The 19705-nt window shown below is 39.8% G+C and overlaps 1 protein-coding gene across 5 annotated transcripts in view; it reads left to right on the forward strand.

Moving 5' to 3' along the window:
* Window positions 1-9748, forward strand: part of kiaa1549lb (KIAA1549-like b) — a 164963-nt gene extending 155215 nt beyond the window's left edge. For 4 of the 5 annotated variants that reach the window (XM_062026723.1, XM_062026731.1, XM_062026746.1 and 1 more), the window contains 5 exons: window positions 684-1052; window positions 1121-1215; window positions 1450-1598; window positions 1704-1855; window positions 8489-9748. In XM_062026723.1, coding sequence (XP_061882707.1) covers window positions 684-1052; window positions 1121-1215; window positions 1450-1598; window positions 1704-1855; window positions 8489-8752 — 1029 coding nt within the window. In that variant the 3' untranslated portion in view covers window positions 8753-9748. The remainder of the gene's footprint in view (window positions 1-683; window positions 1053-1120; window positions 1216-1449; window positions 1599-1703; window positions 1856-8488) is intronic. The other variant, XM_062026737.1, reaches the window with a different exon arrangement.
* The last annotated feature ends 9957 nt before the right edge of the window (window positions 9749-19705 follow it).

Below are 19705 nucleotides of genomic sequence, written 5' to 3' on the forward strand. Positions count from 1 at the left end.
GTGGGGACCCCCCCTAGGACGACCGGTGCAATGGACGTCGAGTGGATCTAGCATAATATTGTAAGAGTCCAGTCCATAGTGGATCTAACATAATAGTGAGAGTCCAGTGCATAGTGGGGCCAGCAGGAGACCATCCCGAGCGGAGACAGGTCAGCAGCGCAGAGACGTCCCCAACCGATGCACAGGCGAGCGGTCCACCCCAGGTCCCGACTTTGGACAGCCAGCGTTCATCCGTGGCCACCGAACCTGTGCCCCCTCCCTCCACGAAGGAGAGGGGGGCAGGGCAGAAAAGAAACGGCAGATCAACTGGTCTAAAACGGGGGGTCTATTTAAAGGCTAGAGTATACAAATGAGTTTTAAGATGGGACTTAAATGCTTCTAAATGTCTCTATACTTAAGAATACTTTTAATATATTAGCAATGGTTTGACCATGGAATAGATCATTTTTATTTCCATTATATTGGAAGGGTAAAATATGTATTGGCTTATTTTCTAACTAGGAGAGCAGACAAACTCCACACAGAGATGCTCTAGTGAAGATTCACATTCTGACCCACTAGGCCACAGTTTTATCCAAACGTCCATAAAGCCATTGCTCTTACAGTATATTGTTTGCAAGAACCACACACCTTTTAAGAAGCCATTTCAATTGTCATGTGTCACGCTCATGGGTTTTTTCCAGACTGAGCCCGAGTTGATCGAGGAGACGAACGTAGACCATTTAATGGACCAGAGAGGCTTCGTGTACGGCCGCGGTCTGAAAGGCCAGTCACAGACGTCCACTCTGAGCTCACAGCCGTCCATTGATGAAGTGCGGCATCAGATGCACCTGCTCCTGGAGGAGGCATTCAGCCTGGCGTCGGGGGGACAGTCCACATCCGGGAGGCATTCCCACTCCCACCCTCGCCCTTCTCCGGACCAGTACAGTGCTGCTCCGCTTCCCTATGCAGATGTGGTGACCAGTGCGCCAGGGACTATGAGTGGTCGTAGCGGACTGCAGTGGAGCCCATCTTATGGAGCAGATGTGTACCAGTGCAGTCTGCCCAAACCAGTAAGTCCAATCCTCTCTTTTAATATTCAAGTTAATTTTGAATATTAAATTCCCATCCTCTCTTGTAGGCCTTTCACTTCACCCAGCTGCCTGACATGGCAATTACTTCTCCTCCCCCTTTGCCACCTCGCACCGGACCCCCTACTGGTACCTCCTTAAGACGGTAATGCTCATGAGGCTTCACTTATGCGCTCTGTTGCATACATTCCTATTCACATCCATTTTCAGGGACTTGATATTCACTAGGTAATGTGCTCAGGCCTTTTTTATAAATTTTAATACTGAACTAGAGCATTGAGGTATGGCAAGAATGCTAATGAGCAAATAACTCATCCGCATGGTGTGTTGCTGCTCTCTAGTGGCGACCACTTAGTATAACTATGCCTCTGTATCTCAGGTCCATCTCGGACCTGGGCCCCAAGGGAAGGAGCTCTCAGACATCTGTCATTGAAATGCAGAGTCCACATGACAACAACCCTTATGGGCCCAGCTCCAGGGCAGCACTTCCATCCATCACTGTAGAGAAGCCTGTGTCCAACTACTCAGGTGAGTGGACAGCAAGCCGAGGTGACATTGTAAAAGTAAAGACAGAAAGTGTTTCCCACGTACCCCCTTGTACCAAGTTACGCCCTCCATGCTCTTCCTCTGCAGGAAACCCAATAACAGCCGTCTATTCTATCCCAGCCAGCAGGACCGGATACTCGGACTATTACGTCTCCACCTCACCCACTTCCTACCACAGTCCCTCCTGGATGTCTTATCCTCCTGAACCTGAAGATGTGCCACCTCAGTGGGCAGACTCAGTAAGGAATGCTTGCAGCTAACATAATACTGAACACACAAAAAGTAAATTACACTAATACAATAGTAACTCAATTTACGAGCTTGATTTACTCTGACGAAGCGTTTTACGCAAAACACTTGTTTCTCAAAACAACTTCTTCTATTGAATTTAATTTAAAACAATTTAAAAGAGCAACATTTGAACATATACCATGCCTTTTAAAAAACTGCAACACAATAGAATGTACTACACACAACTATTGTAGTTTTATGAAGTAATGTAATAATAATGTAGTTTGTTTCATTTGGAGAGTGGAACCCCACACTGTAAAAAACAAACAAACAAAAAAAAAACCTCACACTTTATGGTAAAATATCGGCAGCTGTGGTTGCCAGGAATTCACTGTAAAAAATACAGTCACAATGTACAGGACGTTACGGTATGTTGATGTTGAATGCGATAGTTTTACAGTTGATAACTGTTTTTGCTCATGGTAAATTACTATGAAATAAACTGATATTGTTAACCTGTTTACAAAAAAACCTTCCGAATTTATGGTAAAATACTGGCAGCTCTGGTTGCCAGGAATTCACCGTAGAACAAATTAGGGCCAATTTTAGTGTTGCCAATCAGCCAGGTGCATGTCTTTGGAGGAGGGAGGAAGCCGGACTACCCGGAGGAAACCCAGGCAATCACGGGAGAACATGCAAACTCCACACAGAGAGACCCCTAGTCTGGGAATCAAACCCAGGACCTTCTCACTGTAAGGCAAAGGTGCTAAAAACTGCCCCACCGTATCTAGTATCTGCAAAATGCCTGTGTTACATGACAATTTCTACTTGAAAGTATTTGTACAACCTTTCACTGGACAACTCACAATACAGCCTTCTGAAACATGTTCCTGAAGTGAGCTATTAAACATGAGCCTTAAATGCTCTGTATATGTTAAATGCTTTCAAACAGTTCCAACACCCTTAAACACACAGTGTGGTTCATTTTTAAGCTGTTTACAATGAAGTACGTAAACATAACCCCTCAATGTCTAAAACGAGTTGCCACAAAAATACAAAAAAACATTTTGTTAGCCAAAAGTTAACAAGGCTAATGCTTTAACACAAACCCCTAAAACAATTAAGGTATGCTGTAAAGGTACATGTACAATCTGCAAAATGTTTAATTTAGACAGAATAAAACCTTAAATTTCGGAGTATTTGTATGCTTGTGACAGTTCAGTATTTGCAAATGCATTGTACAATTTTTCATTATTCTCTCAGTAAAGTCATGTGTTTTCTACGTACTATATCCATCGTCATTTAGGTCATATACTGTTTCTTGATTAGCAGGAATCCACTTTATTTACTACTGTAATACACTTTATTGATTTTACGGTGTTTTACTGTTGCTATTTAACAATTGCTTGTCGTAGTTTTTACAGTGTACAATATGTCCTTCCAGCTGCTTCTTTGTCAAACACACTATCAGCAGCTTTTCCATATTTTCATGGATAAATATTCGCTGTTTAGATATTATTTTACGTAACATTCTTGGCTGGCATTAAACTATTCTGCTTCAGTGTGGTGCAGACTACCATTGCTACGTTCCAACTACAAGCTTGCTACACATGGCGTCATTATTTTTGATGAATTATTTCTTTAATTGAATGAATATTATCCACTTCTTCTCAGCACTGTCTTCCAAACTCATTTTTTTTCTTCCAATCGTTGGAAAACAAAATTATGTCGATCTCTTCTTCTTTAATCCTCTTGACCCCCTTGGGAGCATAGGGTGTCTACCATGGATCTCCACCTCACTCTCTTCTGTGCGATGGTCTTCGCTTCTTGCCAGGAGATCCCCATCTTGGTCAGTTCATCAAGAGTGGACCGCCTCCAGTTGAGTTTTGGTCTCCCTGGCTTCCTCTTGCCTTGAGGGTTATAGTCCAGGGCTTGTCTTGCTAGGTTTCTCGGCTCCTTCCTAAGTGTATGGCCGATCCATCCCCACTTTCTGCTTTTGATTTCATTTTGAATTTGCTCTTAGTTCATGCGTCTCCACAGGTCTACATTTGATATCTTGATGGGCCACCATCCATCCATCCATTTTCTACCGCATATTCCCTTCGGGGTCGCGGGGGGCGCTGGAGCCTATCTCAGCTACAATCGGGCGGAAGGCGGGGTACAATCCTCAGTATGTACCTGAGACAGTTGTTAATAAACACTTGTAGTTTATGAATGATTGATTTGGTGGTTTTCCAGGTTTCACAGCCATAAAGAAGGACAGATTTTACATTTGTATTGAAGATTCTGATTTTGGTGTTTCTGGAGAGCTGGGAAGAGAGCCATACAGGTCGGAGAGTTCCAAAGGCATGTCTTGCTTTGCTGATGCGCAGCTCAACATCTTTATCAGCTCCTCCATCTGTGCTGATGTTGCTTCCCAGGTAGACAAACTAGACCACATCTTCCAGGGGGTGCTCCTCGATTGTGATAGGTTGATAGGATTTGGTGTTGTGCCTCATGACCTTGGTCTTCCCAGTGTTTATCCTGAGGCCTATCTGTTTACTGTGTTCATGCAATCTGGTGGTCTTGCGTTGAATGTGTGTGTGTGTTCCTGAGATCAGAGCCAGGTCGTCAGCAAAATTAAGGTCTTCTAGTTGTTCAAAAGGGTTCCACTGTAATCCTGTCCTCTGGCCATCCACCATGTCGATCTCTAGCTATAACCTCTTGCTAGCAAGTAAGACCAGATGTTTTGGGCAGGTCTTACGGGGTTCACTGTGGCATTTGCTACACCAACTAAACTGTTTTTGATCATATTGTTATTTTTTGTCTCAATTCCTAAATTCAAAAGTCAGATTGGTCAGGAAGCCCACTGAACATGTCTATTTGTCCGATACTATAACATTCAAAAATGTCTAATGGATTTCTTTCAAAATGTTAAATATGTATTATGCGTCAAAGTAATAGCACCTTTGCTTTTGTATCATGTTTTCAATATCTGAGGGCATATTTGTATGTAGGCCATATATGTAAATTGTCAGGCCTTTACCAGGTAAATCTATGTAAATTATTGAGGCACTGTATGCATTAATTTTGACTAGCCTGAAATATATTTGGTAACCAAGGTCAAAGGTCGGATCAGTATAGGGATGGGTACCTTTAATATTTGAATTGATACAGTACCTGGGAATCAATACTGGTACTCAGCGGTACCAGTATATCTGTGTCTGTTCATGTCATAATAAATGTTAATTTGTTTAATAATACATTTACAATACAAATTTAACATTTAACAATAAGCTGATAATGATAACTGTGCTGTCCAGTTGTTATGTCTTGTTTTTTATACTTCTGAGTAGAGATGGGTAATGAATCCTGTACTTAATTGGCACCGACCGAATCCCGCCGGTCATACCAGGCACCGATTCATGCAAAATCCTACGGTGCCTTGTTTCGGTACCTGGGTTGCGCATGACATCACGCCAGGTTGCCAACTCCGCCAGCTCTTTGCACTTCGGCACTTGGCGATCACTCTAGAAGCACTGAGAGCGGACTCAGCCAAACTACCTCTAAGTAAAAAGTGCGCCAATGTAATTTAAGTAAGGCTCCACTTTTCGAAAAAAATGTGCTTGCTTGATGCTAATATACATTGGCTTTGCTATTGACGTGCTGATTAGCATCAGTGATTTTACATGGTCATTTCAACACTTCAAATTTGTTAAGGAAAACTATAACTAAGATGCATGTTACAATAAAACAGCTGGTGTGTAATAAGTACACTACTTACAGTATTAACACTTTGTAGGGCGAAACAAACATCAAAGACTGAACTCATCAACAAACCATAAACTATGCACTACTGCCATCTAACGTCTTGAACTTGCAACTGCAATTGCAACTCAGTGTCATACCTGCAAATGAGACTCAGAAATGTGATAATGAAACACGATATAACAACTGGACAGCAGTTATCACAAACGGCTCATTTTTGAATGTTACAATACAATGAGACATTATTCCCAAAAACAAAACAACCCTACGTATTAGTCTCATTTGCTAGTACCATATAGCAGTGGTCCCCAACCTTTTTGTAGCTGCGGACCGGTCAACGCTTGAAAATTTGTCCCAAAGACAGGGGGGGGGGGGAATACAATCATGTGTGCTTATGGACTGTATCCCTGCAGACTGTATTGATCTATATTGATATATAATGTATATATTGTGTTTTTTATGTTGATTTAATTAAAAAAAGAAAATAAAAAAATACATTATTTTTTTATTTTTTTATTTCTTGTGCTGCCCGGCACCAATCGGACCGGTACCGGGCCGTGGCCCGGTGTTTGGGGACCACTGCTATATAGTACATTTTGCATGCAGTTGCAACTCCAAGATGTTAAATGGCAGTAGTCTACAGACTACTGTGTATTGCCTAGTCAGGGAATAGTCTTTGCCATTAAGATGAATCTAGTTTTTTTTTTTTTTTTTGCACCCTACAAAGTGTTTATACTGTAAGTAGTCTATTTATTCACTTGCAGTTTGATTGTAACATGCATCTTAATTGTAGTTTTCATTACATCATTTGGAGGTGTTGAAATCGCCATGTATAATCGCTGAAAGTAACATATCCCCAGCAAATCCCATGTAAATGAAATGTAAATTAGCAATGAACTAGCGTATTTTGAAAAGTGGAGACTTACTGTACAGTTTTCTATCAGGCATACTTACTTTGTTGGCATGGAAAATTGCAATTACCTAAATGCAGTCAGTGCTGCTTGAGTGCTTGTTTGCCCACCGGTGCTGAGTCTGCAGCTGGACATGACACATGCAACAAAGGTATCAAAATATGGCACCATTTAATATTACATGATTCGATACCCAGTTTTACCACCAAAATTTGGTCGGTGCCCATAGAACTACATTTACACTGCAGGTCAAAGTGGCCAAAATCAGATTTTTTTTTTTATCACATTTTTTCCAGCTGACTGTTTACAGTGCAAGTAAAATGTGATTTTTATCAGACTCCAGTATAAACGCGCACAGTCCCTAATATGGCCCCAATGTAGCCTCGACGTCACTTACATGCGCACTTCAATAAAGTGAAAACAAAGGAAGTTGACTGGGAGGAAGTCACGACTACTACAAAATAAAATAAAAGTCGCAACACCTTAAAATTAAGTGTTTTTTACGTGAAAGTAAATGAAAGTAATATAATGTGTGAATGGATGTATATAGTGTCTTAATTTGGGAGGGTTCTAATCTTTTTATGGCTGTTAAGTAGAGGAGACAGGGATATCAGTGTGGATATACGGGAGCTTTATTTTTCAACTCACATGTTAGCAAATGCCACACCGCCAATTCCAGTCTTTCAACAATCGCTATTTCTTTGGAATCAAGATATATATTCATATATTAAATATAGCCTATTATTTGCGCACCAAAAATTTGGTCGTCTTAAATAGACTTTGCTCACTGAAACCGGATGTTGTGATGAAATATCCACTTGCGCTGGCGACTAAGACTTTCTCTGCGCACACGAATCACGTAGCTTGCACAAAGCTGACGAAAAAGTCACATACGAGTCACATTCAGCTCGCATTGTGTTTAGACTGAAGTCATATTTGAAAATATCAGATTCCAATAGGATTCAGGACTACTTCCTGACGTGGCCTGAATAGGATGCCAAAAGATCAGATTTGAAGCACTTTCAGGCGTTTAGACTGTCAAAAAAAAACACATCTGTGTCACCTGAGGGCAAAAAAATAAGATTTGGTGTGCAGTGTAAACTGGGCCTAAAAGTAGCAAATTCAGTAGCAAATTCGGGGTCCAATCCTTAGATGAGTAGTTACTCTACTCAGTTAACTAGGTGGTCTAGATGTCCTCTTACATCTCTAGAGGACCTGTATAAGAGACACTGCAGCAGGAGAGTAAACAGCATCCTCAGGGACTCATCCCACCCAGGTCACCACTGGCTTGAACTCTTGCCGTCAGGGAGGCGCTATAAGACCATCAAAGCAAGGACAAATAGACTGAAAAACTGTTTCTATGCTAGAGCTGTTATTTCCCTAAACTCTGCACTTACCTGAACACTCACCACTTTATTAACTTGCTTAGCTCTGATAGAGATCTGCTGTGCAATATGTTTTTAACATTTTATTATTGTTTGTTGTCTTAAGAGTATTTTATGTAGGTTGTTTTAAAATCACTGAGTTGGATTGCTGCTGTTCAATTTCGCTGTTTCCATGCAATGACAATAAAGGTATTCTGATTCTGATTCTGGTCTACAAAAGCAAATAATTGCCAGTGTTTCTAATTAGCACTGGCTCAAAAAAATATTGGCATGAATACCTGTGGCTGTAGGCGACCTCCTGATGTATATTTTCAATTCCACAAGATGGCAGTAGAGCACATACAGCAAACACTGTTTAACCTGAAGATGGTGACAAAGTGCATTACACACTAATGCAATGGGACAGGAACAGCAAGAAGTACAAAATAAGTTGTCAATTTGCACTTGTAGTTGCACCTGAGTGTTAAAAGTATGTTGTTAATATGTGATCTGCAGGAGTGACTCCTGCCTGGCTGACTTTCAGATCATGTCTCCTTTCAGTTTTATTAACAACAAACCAGGCTTTCCTTTTTTACGAGTCCTATATCCTGTCTTCCAGCTGCCCTTGCCAGGATATGTCGAGGCTTTTCCTCACCCTCGCTACCCACAGGGGAGCCCCTCCTTGCTCCCCCTACAGTACACTCAGACTCTGGACCAACAACCTGCCGTCCAGAGCACAACGTCCCAGAAAATCCTGCCGCAGGTTGGGAAGGACACGGACAGCGTTCCTTTGAGCAATCTCTCCACCTCTGCACTCGTGAACGCCATTCGGCAAGAGGTGGCCAAGCTGGCCAAGAAGCAGAGCGAGATGTTTGATTTCTAGTCTGGATTGTGTGCAGGAGTTGACAACAAACTGATTTTTGATGTTTTTACTGTAATATTACCAGATCTTATTTACTCATTGACTGGTTGATTTATTTTTTATTATACCTGTCAGCTGCTGACATAAAACAACAAAACAATTGTTGTTTTTTGGGAGGAGATTAATGCAATTGCTGTCCCTTAATGACTGCACACATGTAGATAGTACGGGAATATTATAGGAAACATTTGAAAGGAGTCAAATAACTATTTTTACCAAAAGGACCAAACACATCCTGACAAGCATGCAAGATGGTATTTGATCTTGTTTTTTTATTGTGGCCTCACAAAATCCTAGCCAACTTCCTCATCAAACTCAACAATTCCAGTAGTTTTAATTGTTTTTTTATTATCAGGCTCGGACCACCATAAAAACCCTCGCTGAAGAACAAAAGACATTAAATCAGTACGCACATTTAGCCATTCATCTCAGTGCAAGAGACACTCATACTTCACTTTGGGATAAAAGCCGTCCCAGACTGCGATAAAGCCGATTGTTAATGCAGGATTGCTGTCTGGCCGAGTGCAAATAAGTGCATGGAGTTTTATGGCGGAGATGCTGCATAAACATCCACATGCTGCAGACTGACTCTTGGTTATGAAATATTACAGAAATAAAGTTAGGGTCCCATTCTCAAAAGCGATGTTTAATAATTAACAAATGCTGCTTGCATTCCCACAAGATCTCCTGTACTATAATCATGTTTGAGGGCAGAAACAATGACTCACGATGGCGATATAATGAGCAAAGTTTTTTTTTTTTTTAAAGCTGGTCACTGGTTGAGACACAAAGAAGTAAATGAACATGAGCTAAACACTGTAAAGCTAATGTCTTTTTGTCTTCCATGAATGGTTTCCTAATTTCCAATTTATCTGCTCATTAGGTCGGGAGACTGAGACAAGCCAAGAGTGAAAGAACTAATAGCCTACATGATTAAAGTGAAATAAAAGATTTTTTAGTAGAATACCAGAGTTTGTGGTTTGTGCTCCACACGTCTTTCTCCTCTCCAAATGTCATTTTGGACATTTCATAACTGGATTTTCCCTCAGCAAGTCACTTGAGGGTGAGCTGATGTAGCTTTTGTAACTATTGATGTGATTTTCTCGCTCCAGACTTCTGTGGGTTGAACTGAAATGGCCTGCATTACAGGGTTGATCTATTCTGCACTTTACTTTTGTCCAACCTAAATACTCAAGCGTCAGTATTACATCCCCTGGGCTTTTGGAACGTTCCATGACAAAAGAACACAGTGTAAGCATCCGCAAATGTGCAACCTAGGGGTGTTGGTGTTGGTCCCAGGGACCCCATCAAGTCATAAAAATGGGGTCCCACAGTACATTTTTGGGGTCACACTTTTTTGAAACTGTTTTGAATACAGATGATAAACACATGCATTATCCTGTTGTATCTCACATTCTATATTGTGGAAAAAGGTCGTCATAAACGTTACTTAATTCAATAAAAAAATAATCCAAAATAAACTTTTTTTTTATGCATATGTACATTTATTCAGTTCTAAACATTCATTCACTTTCTTTTTTCCTTCATAGATCTAAACTTTACAGATGCCGATATTTTTTTCAATATTTTCATTGTAATATTTTCAGAATGTGTTTGTTCTATTTTTGGCCAAAGTAAGACAAAGCAAACAATCTGAAGTTGTCCTTATTTTTTTGTTTTAATGCCATGATTTTAATAGTCCGGCCTGCGTGTGCACAGCTTTTCCTCGATGCGGCCCCTGAGCTAAAATGACTTTGACACCCCTGTGTTAGATGTACTGTACAAAGGCTGCTCTGAGTCTTACTCAGTTGCATTGGGATTTCGCTGGCTTTTTTTTGTCATTGCTCCGACCTAAAATGCAAGAATTCACCGCAACTTTCTGAAAAAGCTGCGGCCGCAAAAGTTGCGATGTTTCGGGGCTTCTTCTTCCTTGAATAACATGTAATCGTCTTGTGATTTTCTGAATTTTTTATTAATATTTGAAGTTTTCCTTGTAACTTTAACCTAAAAAAGCACAGGATTCAAACAATACTGTACTGATGTTAGACTCAATTTATATCTCATAGGCTTTCAGTTCAAGTCACAGATTTATTTGGAACAAAACAAACCATTTCACAATTAAAACATTAAAAAAATCATATCTAATACAATATTCCTATATGCAAAAAAACCCCCCAGTAATATTCAATCAAATTAGAAAGAAACAAATAAATGTGTGTGTCCAAAAATGAGCAGGAAGAAGCACAAGCTTATGTCTTGCCCCATAAGTTAAAAGTAGGCACTAGATGGCAGTAAACTCACATACTTAGACTGCATTGTCAAATTACTGAACTTTTTTAATTCATTATAACTAATACTAGTTATAATTATAAATATGGAAGACACACCAATGAAAGCTTCATTATTGTCCACTGTCTGGTATTTTATCCGCAAGTTGCGTTTTTTAAAGTGTTTGTCCATCTTAAACATAAATTTATGTTCCAACACATTTATTCCCACACGTTAGGAGCATTGATGAACTGTTGAGAGCGATCTATAGTGGTAATTTTTGTTGGTAAATCACAGCTGGTTAAGAGGTTATCATCACACTTTAACATCTCGGTCATGTAAATGTTGCCCTTATTGCTAAGTTATCATTGTAAATGAGAATGTGTTCTTAATTGCCTTAACCTGGATGAACACCGGTTGAAAACAATGTATATATATAAACTAGGAAGTGAGGTATTGATTTGCTAAATGTTTATATACTACATTACCCAGAAAGCTTAGCGTTGAAGACATGAAACGGAAGTACCAATTGCACATTATGGCAATAAAGAGTTGATATATTGTTACGTAACGTGTTTGAGCACCGCTTAGAGTCAAATTTGATTGTCGAAAATGCCGCTGATTGGCCATATATATATATATATATATATATATTATATATATATATATATATATATATATATATATATGTCTTAATTAGATTATCCAAAAAATAGTGCTCGATACCGTGGTAGAGCGTAATATGTATGTGTGGGAAAAAATCACAAGACTATTTCATCTCTACAGGCCTGTTTCATGAGGGATTTCCTCAATCCTCTGGGAGATTTTCTCCTGAGGATTGAGGAAATCCCTCATGAAACAGGCCTGTAGAGATGAAATAGTCTTGTGATTTTTTCCCACACATACATATATATATAATATATATATATATATATATATATATATATATATATATATATATATATATATATATATATATATATATATATTATATATATATATATATATATATAATATATATATATATATATATATATATATATATATATATATATATATATAAAATTAAGTTTCTCAGTTCGAACATTAAATATCTTGTATTTGCAGTCTATTCAATTGAATACAAGATTTGTATTCTGTTTTTATTTACGTTTTGGGTTTTGTGTATATCCGAAGGAGTTTTTTATGGCCAATTGTTTTGAAAACGGGTTCACAAACTACAAAATTTTACTTGGCGCAATCGTGCAACATAAAACACACATAACACAGAATAAAATAACATAAGCTGTAACTGAGCTATCAGATCTTGTTATTGTTCATGTGTCGAATGGCTGAGGGGAAACAACTGTTCAGGTGGCGGGAGGTGTGGGTCTGGATGGACCGTAGTCTCCTGCCTGAGGGGAGAGGGGAGAATAGTTTGTGTCCAGCGTGAGAAGAGTCAGCTGTGATCCGACCCACACGCCTCCTGGTCCTGGAGGAGAACAGGTCCTGGATGGGTGGGAGCTTGCAGCCAATCACCTTCTCAGCAGCACGTACCATGCGCTGCAGTCGATGTTTGTCCTGGACTGTGGCGCCGGGGGACCAAAGGGTGATGGAGGAGGGGAGGATGGACTCCATGATTGCTGAGTAGAACTGCACCAGCATCTTGGTCGGCACCTTAAGTTTCCTCAGCTGCTGCAGGAAGTACATCCTCTGCTGGGCCTTCTTGATGAGGGAGCTGATGGTCAGCTCCCACTTGAGGTCCTGGGTGATGGTGGTGCCCAAGAAACGGAAGGAGTCCACAATGGAGACGGGGGTGGGAGAGTCAATCAGGGTGAGGGGGGATGGTGGGGCTTTGACTTTCCTGAAGTCCAAGATCATCTCCACTGTTTTCTGGGCGTTGAGCTCCAGGTTGTTGAGGCTGCACCAGGACGCCAGCCGGTCCACCTCTCTCCTGTAGGCGGACTCATGGCCATCCGAGATGAGGCCGATGAGGGTAGTGTCATCCGCAAACTTGAGCAGCTTTACGGATTGGTGACTGGAGGTGCAGCAGTTTGTGTACAGGGAGAAGAGCCAGGGGGAAAGTACACAGCCCTGAGTTGTACCAGTGTTTGTGGTTCGACTGTCCGAGGCAATCTTCCCCAGCCGCACGTGCTGTCTTCTGTCCGTCAGGAAGTCATTGATCCAACTGCAATGGGAGTCGGGCACGCTGAGCTGGTAGAGCTTGTCTCGTAGCAGTCCAGGGAGGATGGTGTTGAAGGCAAAGCTGAAGTCCACAAATAGAATCCTGGCGTAGGTTCCTGGGGAGTCCAAATGCTCCAGGATGAAGTGGAGGGCCAGGTTCACTGCATCATCCACAGACCTGTTGGCTCTTGTTGCGTCGGACCAGTTCTTCCTCCAAGGGAATCTAAGTTACTGGTCAATCCCAAATTCTTTAGGTGGTGATGTCTTTAGTATACACAGATGTGAGAGCCTTTGAAACGTCACCGAGGTGGAGTGGCACTTTAGGTGCTACAGAGTGTGCAGAGGTAGCTAATGCCCTCTCATGGACATTGATTTTAATAATCCCTTTAGGGTCTGTCCCAGTCTGATCAACCCCCAAAACAACATCAATGGGGCTAGGTATGAAATCCATGTTGGCAATTGTAAGGGCGAGGGGGTTGTGGGAACGATCAACATTTCTTTGAAAGGTCATCACTTTCACAATAGTTTCGAATTGTGGAGGGGTGCTGTGATAATAGGGGCCGGGGGGATTCCAATGCCCTGTGTAGTGGGTCATGTGTCCCCACGAGGGGCACCAACTACCAGAATATGTTGTCTGCTGCCGACACCAATGGTCCAGGGCTGACTCGTAACAAAGATAGAGGTCACGACAACGGTAATTGCTATTACGTCCCCCGCAGTTAATCACACTGCACAGGTCAAAAAAGTAAGTCTTGCTGTCCCCCTTGACCCAGTCTACAAACCCCGTTTCCATATGAGTTGGGAAATTGTGTTTGATGTAAATATAAACGGAATACAATGATTTGCAAATCCTTTTCAACCCATATTCAATTGAATGCACTACAAAGACAAGAAATTTGATGTTCAAACTCAAAAACTTTCTTTTTTTTTTGCAAATAATAATTAACTTAGAATTTCATGGCTGCAACACATGCCAAAGTAATTGGGAAAGGGCATGTTCACCGCTGTGTTACATGGCTTTTCCTTTTAACAACACTCAGTAAATGTTTGGGAACTGAGGAGACACATTTTTTAAGCTTCTCAGGTGGAATTCTTTCCCATTCTTGCTTGATGTACAGCTTAAGTTGTTCAACAGCCCGGGGGTCTCCGTTGTGGTATTTTAGGCTTCATAACGCGTCACACATTTTCAATGGGAGACAGGTCTGGACTACAGGCAGGCCAGTCTAGTACCCGCACTCTTTTACTATGAAGCCACGTTGATGTAACACGTGGCTTGGCATTGTCTTGCTGAAATAAGCAGGGGCGTCCATGGTAACGTTGCTTGGATGGCAACATATGTTGCTCCAAAACCTGTATGTACCTTTCAGCATTAATGGCGCCTTCACAGATGTGTAAGTTACCCATGTCTTGGGCACTAATACACCCCCATACCATCACAGATGCTGGCTTTTACACTTTGCGCCTATAACAATCCGGATGGTTCTTTTCCTCTTTGTTCAGGAGGACACAGTTTCCAAAACAATTTGAAATGTGGACTAGTCAGACCACAGAACACTTTTCCACTTTGCATGAGTCCATCTTAGATGATCTCAGGCCCAGAGAAGCTGGCAGCGTTTCTGGATGTTGTTGATAAATGGCTTTGGCTTTGCATAGTAGAGCTTTAACTTGCACTAACAGATGTAGCGACCAACTGTAGTTACTGACAGTGGGTTTCTGAAGTGTTCCTGAGCCCATGTGGTGATATCCTTTACACACTGATGTCGCTTGTTGATGCAGTACAGCCTGAGGGATCGAAGAGGTTCTTTTCCTCTTTGGTCCGGAGGACACAACGTCCACAGTTTCCAAAAACAATTTGAAATGTGGACTCGTCAGACCACAGAACACTTTTCCACTTTGTATCAGTCCATCTTAGATGAGCTCAGGCCCAGCGAAGCAGACGGCGTTTCTGGGTGTTGTTGATAAACGGTTTTCGCCTTGCATAGGAGAGTTTTAACTTGCACTTACAGATGTAGCGACCAACTGTAGTTACTGACAGTGGGTTTCTGAAGTGTTCCTGAGCCCATGTGGTGATATCCTTTACACACTGATGTCGCTTGTTGATGCAATAAACAGCCTGAGGGATCGAAGGTCACGGGCTTAGCTGCTTACGTGCAGTGATTTCTCCAGATTCTCTGAACCCTTTGATGATATTACGGACCGTAGATGGTGAAATCCCTACATTTCTTGCAATAGCTGGTTGAGAAAGGTTTCTTCTTAAACTGTTCGACAATTTGCTCACGCATTTGTTCACAAAGTGGTGACCCTCGCCCCATCCTTGTTTGTGAATGACTGATCATTTCATGGACGCTGCTTTTATACCCAATCATGGCACCCACCTGTTCCCAATTAGCCTGTTCACATGTGGGATGTTCAAAATAAGTGTTTGATGAGCATTCCTCAACTTTCTCAGTCTTTTTTGGCACTTGTGCCAACTTTTTTGAAACATGTTGCAGGCATCAAATTCCAAATGAGCTAATATTTGCAAAAAATAACAAAGTTTACCAGTTTGAACGTTAAGTATCTTGTCTTTGCAGTCTATTCAATTGAATATAGGTTGAAAATGATTTGCAAATCATTGTATTCTGTTTTTATTTATAATTTATTTTGTATGTATATATATATATATATATATATATATATATATATATATATATATATATATATATATATATATATACATATATATATATATATATATATATATATATATATATATATATATATATATATATATATATATATATATATATATACTTATATATACTTATATATATATATATATATATATATATATATAATTATATATATATATATATATATATATATATATATATATATATATATATATATATATATATATATATATATATATATATATATATATATTATATATATATATATATATATATATATATATATATATATATATATATATATATATATATATATATATATATATATATATATATATATATATATATATATATATATATATATATATATACATATATATATATATATATATATATATAGAGACATAAACAGGTCAGTGACTATAACCAGTGATTAATCATGATTAATACAAATTCAAAAAATAAAAATTAGATCAGGTTATTATTCTTCGACACTGAAAAAGAAGAACACTTTGTTTTCCGATTTCCTTTTTTGTATTTCAAAATTAAATTTAAAAAAATATTTTTTTGTTTTTCAATTGCCATTCATTAAAAGAACAATATCAATGGACAACACATTCACTGACCCTCATGCCCCCTATGCTGGCATATGCTGGGCTCCAGAGGTTAACGCCATTAAACAGATGAACTGGAACAGAGATGAATTAGTGACCCTTATATATGGAACAACCCATCCATCCATTTCCTACCGCTTGTCCCTAATTTCACATTCATCCAACATTTTGTCCAGAGGCTTTCTTGTATTATCTCGTTTTTCCTTCATGCCTGTTGAGCAGAGTGAATGTGTGATTCAACATCTCTCCACCAGGGTTCAGCATTGCACCAAATAAGTAGACACCGAATGAGTTGCATTATGATTAGCAGAATGAATGGTCAATGTCAGAGTATGGCTAATTAGCTTGCTAAAAAAAAGAAAGATACATTAGAGGAGTATGGTGATGTCGGTAAGGTAACATTATTGTGCCATTGCATGAACATTTTTACTGTTTATGGAAGTGTACGACTTAAATTGGAGGTCATACAAGACACACAAAAAGGTTTCATATTGTACTTATTTTACATTCACCTATATCAAAAAAGTCAACTTTTACAAGCATAATATATTCACAAATACATTTCCCTCCCAAAATAGACACATGCTTTTAGTTAGCTGTAATTTTTTGAATTTTTATTTATTTATTATTATTATTATTTTTTAATAATGTCCTGCCCAGCTTCTCGGGCAAATCATATAGCAGATGTAGATGCCCATATCGGCTGTTCAGATTTACTTTACAAAAGAGAAGTGTAGGATACTTCTCTTGTTGCCTTACTTGTATTTTGACTTTATAAAATGTATTTAAATTATCATTTGGTGCAGCCGGGCCAGAGCAGGAGGGGATAGAAAGAGAGAAAAAGGAAGACAGAGGGGGGAATTGTGGGGACAAGAGGGGGATTAGACAGAGAGACAAAAACAACAACAGCAACAACAACAACAGAGCAACATCAGCAAATACGACATGTACAAATATGATGGTAAAAATAATAGCAAATAAGTAGTTAGCGAAAATAAAAAAAAATATAGAAATGACCATGAGCATTATTACACTAAAAATGGAGCAATATGAATACCAATAGAAGTAGTTAGCTGTAATTAAAGTACACCATACTTGCCAACCTTGAGACCTCCAATATCGGGAGGTGGGGGATATTGTCCTGTTTAAGAGTGTCACAACATTGCTGTTTACGGCAGACGAACTGCTTTACAGTAGACTAAACGTGACTGCTGTTGTTGTGTGTTGTTACCGCGCTGGGAGGACGTTAATGAAACTGCCTAACAATAAACCCACATAAGAAACCAAGAACTCTCTCTGCTTGTTGTGCACTGTACTCTCTAAAAGCCGTAGATGTTATGACGTCATTGGGCAGGCAAGCTGCTGGGAAAGCGGACGTGAGAACGGCTGTCCCCACTCAGGTCCGCATTGAGCTGGAGGGGGCGTGGCCTCCAGCTCCGGCTGAATACCGGGAGTTTGTCGGGAGAAAGGAGGTATTCAGTTGAATATTTGATGTTCAAACTGATAAACATTTTTTTTTTGTGCAAATAATCATTAACTTTAGAATTTGATGCCAGCAACACGTGACAAAGAAGTTGGGAAAGGTGGCAATAAATACTGATAAAGTTGAGGAATGCTCATCAAACACTTATTTGGAACATCCCACAGGTGAACAGGCAAATTGGGAACAGGTGGGTGCCATGATTGGGTATAAAAGTAGATTCCATGAAATGCTCAGTCATTCGCAAACAAGGATGGGGCCAGGGTCACCACTTTGTCAACAAATGCGTGAGCAAATTGTTGAACGGTTTAAGAAAAACCTTTCTCAACCAGCTATTGCAAGGAATTTAGGGATTTCACCATCTATGGTCCGTAATATCATCAAAAGGTTCAGAGAATCTGGAGAAATCACTGCACGTAAGCAGCTAAGCCCGTGACCTTCGATCCCTCAGACTGTACTGCATCAACAAGCGACATCAGTGTGTAAATGATATCACCACATGGGCTCAGGAACACTTCAGAAACCCACTGTCAATAACTACAGTTGGTCGCTACATCTGTAAGTGCAAGTTAAAACTCTCCTATGCAAGGCAAAAACCGTTTATCAACAACACCCAGAACCGCCGTCGGCTTCGCTGGGCCTGAGCTCATCTAAGATGGACTGATACAAAGTGGAAAAGTGTTCTGTGGTCTGACGAGTCCACATTTCAAATTGTTTTTGGAAACTGTGGACGTCGTGTCCTCCGGACCAAAGAGGAAAAGAACCATCCGGATTGTTATAGGCGCAAAGTGTAAAAGCCAGCATCTGTGATGGTATGGGGGTGTATTAGTGCCCAAGACATGGGTAACTTACACATCTGTGAAGGCGCCATTAATGCTGAAAGGTACATACAGGTTTTGGAGCAACATATGTTGCCATCCAAGCAACGTTACCATGGACGCCCCTGCTTATTTCAGCAAGACAATGCCAAGCCATGTGTTACATCAATGTGGCTTCATAGTAAAAGAGTGCGGGTACTAGACCGGCCTGCCTGTAGTCCAGACCTGTCTCTCATTGAAAATGTGTGGCGCATTATGAAGCCTAAAATACCACAACGGAGACCCCCGGACTGTTGAACAACTTAAGCTGTACATCAAGCAAGAATGGGAAAGAATTCCACCTGAGAAGCTTAAAAAATGTGTCTCCTCAGTTCCCAAACATTTACTGAGTGTTGTTAAAAGGAAAGGCCATGTAATACAGTGGTGAACATGCCCTTTCCCAATTAATTTGGCACACGTTGCAGCCATGAAATTGTAAGTTAAAATTATTATTTGCAAAAAAAAAAAAAAAGTTTATGAGTTTGAACATCAAATATATTGTCTTTATTGTGCATCCAATTGAATATGGGTTGAAAAGGATTTGCAAATCATTGTATTCCGTTTATATTTACATCTAACACAATTTCCCAACTCATATGGAAACGGGGTTTGCACTTTTTAAAGCAGCGTCAATTTGCGATGCCGTAAAGAAGTTTACAATACCAAACGCGATGCGCGTGCAAGGACACACACACAGACAAACAAGCACCAATGCGAAGGTATCGTAAACATGATTTAATATTTAAAAAAAGATTAAAAGATTAAACATTTCCCTTGTGTATCAATAAAGTTTGTCTAAGTCTAAGTCTAAGTCTATAAATAGCCAACATTTTAAGAAATACTCAAAGATACAATTCAAC

The sequence above is a fragment of the Entelurus aequoreus genome, linkage group LG02, assembly GCF_033978785.1.
Source record: "Entelurus aequoreus isolate RoL-2023_Sb linkage group LG02, RoL_Eaeq_v1.1, whole genome shotgun sequence".
NCBI classification, from domain to species: domain Eukaryota; kingdom Metazoa; phylum Chordata; class Actinopteri; order Syngnathiformes; family Syngnathidae; genus Entelurus; species Entelurus aequoreus.